General features: G+C 35.5%; 1 protein-coding gene across 1 annotated transcript in view; it reads left to right on the forward strand.

The window, feature by feature from the left end:
* The window catches only part of LOC110031641 (ribosomal RNA small subunit methyltransferase I), a 55,617-nt gene that overhangs the window by 19,403 nt on the left and 30,214 nt on the right, over positions 1 to 6,000 (forward strand). Inside the window, 2 exon segments of the mRNA XM_020734958.1 lie at positions 583 to 691; positions 789 to 933. Of these exon segments, the coding sequence (XP_020590617.1) occupies positions 583 to 691; positions 789 to 933 (254 nt within the window).

Below are 6,000 nucleotides of genomic sequence, written 5' to 3' on the forward strand. Positions count from 1 at the left end.
TCCAGTGGTAGAATCAATTGCTACCGAAATCGCCATTGGAAGCCCTAGCGGAGCTCTCGACCGTAGCCGACAACGTATATAATTGATTTATATATATATAAATATATATATATATATATATATTAGAAAGCCTAATGGAGAATATATTAATAAAAAGAATAGTACAAATAGGTTGGATGAAATGGCCCAAATTGGCACCCTAACCACCAAGCACTCAATACACACATAGCAAATACATGTAAAACCCAAAAACCAAGATTAAAATGTAGACATAGAAAATTGTACGCCAAAAGTCTGCCAACACTCGCAAATTCAGTTAGCATGCGAAAGATCCAATTTAGTCTTGCCTCTGCCTCTGGTTCTAAGACGGGAGCCAACTAACAAATTGGTGGATGGGTGATTTTTTTTTGATAAATTTTTCGATGAAGTTTCTGAAAATACAATCCACCTTAGTGATCTTAGTATCATTAATAATGATAAAATATTTTATTTTTACCATCGTTTTAGTGAAAAAAAAAGTTGTGAAAAACAAGCTGTAATGACATCTTTTATCTTCTTCATAATGCTCATATTTTTCATCAGGTAAAGTCGTGTAATCGTGAGAACATTGCTGTTTATCCTATTCCTGGACCTTCAGCACTGGTTGCTGCTCTTTCTACTTGTGGGCTTTCAACTAATGAATTCACATTTGGTAACCCGGGTTGCTTGTTTCTATTACGTAAGAACTCATACAATCTTTACGAGGACATGTTGTAACAATCACAGCTTGCATTATTCACACGGGACAGTTGGATTCCTTCCTAAGCATGGTGGCTCAAGAAGATCAAGGCTTCTGATTGCTGCCAATCAAGCGGCTACACAAATATTTTTTGTTCCTCCTCACAAGATTTTGCAATTCCTTACCGAAACTTCTTTGATCTTTGGCGAATCAAGGTAGCTTAAATATTGACAATATGATTTATTTGAACATTTTCTTGCATATTCAGTTCAGTATTGCTGATGTTTTTATTCTATTTATTCCATTTGTTACCAGCTTCTTTAGCGGTGAAATATATGAGATGTCATGAGCTCTTTATCATCAAGAAAATAAATTTTCATTACTGCTTCATGTATGTGCTAGGCTTAAATTTTTTGTATAATTGTATTAACAATTTTGGAATCCATTGCTCTTCTTCTTTTTTTTTTCTCTTTTTTGCTGAGACCACTATTTTACCCCATCTATGTTTTTTCTAACTCGTTCCTAGAAACGGTGTGGATGATTAAAATCCTGGGTGATATGCTATAGTATTATTTACTAGATCAGTGCTAGAAGATATCCAATAGCATTTAAATGATTGTGTTGGCAAAATCTAAACTTGAAATGCAGTGGTCCATTGCAAGTGTTGTTTCTCGAGCGTTGTATCTAGGAAGATATACTTCTGCAACTGCAAAATTGACCCTTTCAGGAGCAATATAATGACTCCGGCTTCTGGTGTGGCGCAACCGTGCTTTGGTTTGCAGTGCTCCTGCACCGCATTTCTGGTGCTTATGCACCTGGTTATAGAGAGCTCAACATTCCCTCGCCCAAAAGCGGTGTGGGCGCACTAGGTGTACTTCTCTCCTCTGATTTTGTTTAAATCTTTTGATTCAAGTGACAAAATTTACGACACTCGCGTGCCGCGTTTCGACAAAATTTTGGTGAAGCAGAGCAGAGTCGAGGAGGAGGATTTCAGCGTGTAATTTGTCTTGTGAGATCGAGAAAGTGCTTGGAACAAATTCCTATAAGTTTCATTGATTGTAGAGATAAGATATGAGTGAGTTTCTCTGTACATTTCTTGTTCTTCACTGTGAAAATATTTTTATGGCGTGACTCTTTAATTTTTTCTCTTTCTTTGGGTTTCTCCAGTTAAATTTTGGTGTCTTTTCTGGAATTGTTTTGTTGCGCTTTTGTTTGATTTTTTTTGTTCTAGATGTCTAGAATTGGTGTGATCCTATTCTGTATCGTGGTTTGATTTCTAATTAATCAAAGCCTTGAAAGTATTTATAGTTTCATCCCAACAAGGGGTATCAGAGCGGAGGTTCTTTGATTTGGGTAGGAGCAATATCGACGAAGCTAGGTATAAAGTCTTGAAGTTTAATGGACCGAACTTCACGTTCTAGAGGATGCAAGTGAAGAAATTACCAAGAAGTCCGAGTATTAGAAGAAATTATATCTATCACTATAAGAAATTACCAAGAAGTCCAAGTTGATGACTATGGATGAATGAGAAATGTTGGATTGAGCTGCCTTAAGTTTGATCCGTTTGTTACTTTTATTATCTGTGCATTCAATATAGGAAATGAGAAATCAAGATGAATTTCACGGCGACATTGACAAAGATGTATGAAATTTTTTTGCTTCAAATAATATTTTTTTAATGAAAAGATTATTCAACTTGAAGTTGATGGAAGCAGTTAAGTGGCAGAACAATTGAATAATTTCAACACTATAATGAGCCAGTTGTGCTCTGTAGGGATCAAATTTGATGATAAAGTTAAGGCACTGTTGATACTATCTTTGTTGTCGTACAACTAAGATGGATTGAGCATGGTTGTAACTTTTCAGGGAATATAAAGTTGAACTTTGATGACATCGTGAGTTTGGTGTTGAATGAAGAAGTTCATAGAAAGACAACAAAAGCTGAATCTTCTGATGCTGCTTTGAATGCATAAAATAGATGAAGGAATCTTGATAGCAATACATACAGATAAATTCAAGTCCAAAGGAGAAGTTTAAGTTAAGTAGAGAAAAGAACATAATAGAATGTTGGAACTGCGGAGCGTCAAAACATTTCAAGGACTGTAAAGCTCCAAGGAAAGCTGGTGGTGGAGGACATGAACTGAATCTCTGTGCAAATGTCTCCACAGTCGAAATCCAATGAGAGCTTATGTTGTTATCCCTAGTCAACACTGAATCTTAGATTGTAGATTCAGGTTCCTTTTTTCCCGCATGTCCCGATAAAGAGGTATTAAAAAATTATGGTTAAGAGTGATTTAGGGAAGGCTTATCTAGGAGATAACAAGACCTGCAGTATCGTAGAAAATGGTGATGTGAATATCAAATTGTCAACTGAAACAGTTTGAAAGCTTACGAAAGTTAGACATGTTTCGAGTATAAATAGAAATCTCATCTCTTTGAGCTAGATGACAAAGTCGGTATTCATGAGTACTTTCACATGTGATTTACGGAAAGTGACTAGGCGACAATGTTAATGGCTCCGAGTGATATTGAAAGCACCATTTACCTGATCAATTAAATGATATATTTTATTGATGTGGCTGGAACCAAGGTGAATGCAGATCAGTGACACCGTTTGCTTGTTCATAAGAGTGAGAAAGGTATGGAGTCTAATTTCAAAGAATAAACTTCAGAATTTGAAATCAATAGATTTAGATTATTGTGAAAATTGTATATATATCAAGTAGAAGAATTTTTCTTTCTCTAAAGGTCGTTCAATGGTGAAGTCAAAGAAACTGGATTTAGTGCATACTGATATGTAAGGTTGTACTCCAGTTCACTCCATTGGAGGTTACCACTACTTTGTCATATTTATTGACGTTCACACCAGAAATGTATGAGCTAAATTAAAGCAAAAAATTTGAAGTATTTAAGGAGTGAAATATTATGGTAGAAAATGAGATAGACTTGATGCTGGAGTGTTTCAGATTAGATAATGGGGGTGACTTTCGTGCTCATAAGTTCAAAACTTTTTGTACTATAGAGGGAATCAAACATGAAGAACTCTATGGCAGAATGAAGTAGTTAAGCGTATGAATAGAATAATCACGGAGCATGCCCTAAGCATGAGGCTGCATGTAGGCTTTACAAAATAGTTTTGGGTTGAGATAGTGACCATTATTGTTTGTTTGATTAACTGTGGTTCACTAATTTTAAAGGCTTATGTGAATCCGTCTCGAGTGACAATGAGGTAAATCCAGCTCATTTAAAAGTATTTGAGTGTTCTACATATGTACATGTCAATGTGGGGTCCATGACTAAGTTTGACTCGAAGTTTGTCAAGTGCATCTTCATTTGATATGACTCAGATGTGGGGATAAGTTCTTGGACTATCAAAATAAAAAATTCATTATGAGCAGGGATATTATATTCAATGAAATTGAGATGTACAAGGATAGAGAAAGAATTAAAATTTTTTCATCATTTACCCCTGAAGAGACCAAGTATGTTTAGGTAGAAGACACTAAAGATTAGGAGGTTGGAGAGAGAAGTGTTCAACCAGATGGAGCGTAGGAAATTTCTCAATCACCTGTTATTGAAGTTAGGAGGTTCAGTAGAGTGATAAAATTGTCACACTTGTTTTCTTCTTCGTTACATTACTTGTTATTAACTGATGGTGGTGAATCAGAGTGCTTTGAGGAGACTACTCAAGTTGAAATTTCAAGGGAGCAGATAAATGCAAAAATATATTTCTTACGTGGAGATTTGAAAGAGAAATTATACATGGTGCAACCGCAGGATTATAAGGTTCTAGGGAAAAAAATTTGGTCTGGAGGTTGAAGAAAAGCCTCTATGCTTGAAATATGCCCTGAGACAGTATTACAAGAGTTTTGACAGGTCTATACTGCTTCATCAAATACTTTGGTAATTATTATATCTTTTTTCTTTTGTATGTGGATGACATGTTGATTGCAGTGGTAGATATTGAGAAAATCAGGGACGTAAAGGAGAAATTATCAATTGAGTTCGAGTTAAAGGATTTAAGTCCAACCACAAAGATCTTCGAGATGAGAATCAATAAGAATAAGAGTGCAGATATACCAAAGTTGTCTCAGGTAGAATATATTGAGACGATTCTATATGAGTGTCGACAACTTTTGAAAGTGTTTTAAGTTTAGTTTAATATGTGTATAATTTTGATTTTGAAAAAAATTGTATTTTAATTTTGAAAAATGTGACTGCAGAGATCTCATATATTTAATAGTTTAAGTAATCAAGCACAACCCTACAAACAATACGGTTATCTCGAGAGATAAGCACGTTACTTAAAAAGGGCTCAATTATATAAAATAAATGATTTATGACATCTATATGGTCTTCGAACCTTTTATAGGTGACCGACAAGTTCTTATATATAATATAAAGATTAGGTATTATTTTACATGGGTTCCAATTTTGTTATAAGAGCAAACCCCTATAGTTAATTACATCTCAAATGACCGATGTCACTTGAAAAAACCCTTGGTGATGATCAGAGGTACTAGTATTCAAAAATTCAAGCTTTAGACTTTCATGATTTGACACCAAAAATCAAGTGGGTGTGTCTCGAGCAGGAACATTTTTAGGAGTCCAAAGAAGAGAAAAGTAGAGGATGTTACGAATCCTGAAGAAAACCTCGATCACTTCCCAGACTATCCTACTGTTTGTCTGCGCATTTTGAGAATAAAGTTATTTTAGTGTTCTCCCCCGTCAATTTTATTATTTAGGGCTTACACTATGCAAGTAGCCTACGAAGATGAGAGAGTTTACGTCGCATTGAATGACAACTTCAAAGGTTAAAGAGAGTTAGGACTTAAAGTGCACAACATGGTTATGCAGATGCCTAAAAATAGTGTGAGTGTTTATGTTGTGTTAGAAGAACAACCTCGAAGTCTTACGGGTCATATCATTTAAAACTATAGGATGTTTAGTTGGAGTAGGTCTGTTCATGTTTTGCTTGATCGTCGTCCGTTTGCATCCACTTCGTGCTGCACACAAAGCTTGTTCCGAGCTTCTTGTCGTAGCGACTTCGGGTTTAGGGTTTATATATGAGTATGCATATTGTTGAGTCGGTGTCTTGCCGCGATGTGCCTTTTAAACCAACATCTTAATGTTCTCTATCCTAGGGGCTTTGCAAGTGTTATAAGTAAATAATGGAGAAGTAAAACAGTGGTAAAGGCGCAGAAAAAATTGAAGTAAAAAGTGATGCGAAAGACATTAAATGCAGTAGAAAGAAATAGACGCGCGTGCCTAGGATTCCTGCT

The sequence above is a fragment of the Phalaenopsis equestris genome, unplaced genomic scaffold, assembly GCF_001263595.1.
Source record: "Phalaenopsis equestris unplaced genomic scaffold, ASM126359v1 Scaffold000840, whole genome shotgun sequence".
NCBI classification, from domain to species: domain Eukaryota; kingdom Viridiplantae; phylum Streptophyta; class Magnoliopsida; order Asparagales; family Orchidaceae; genus Phalaenopsis; species Phalaenopsis equestris.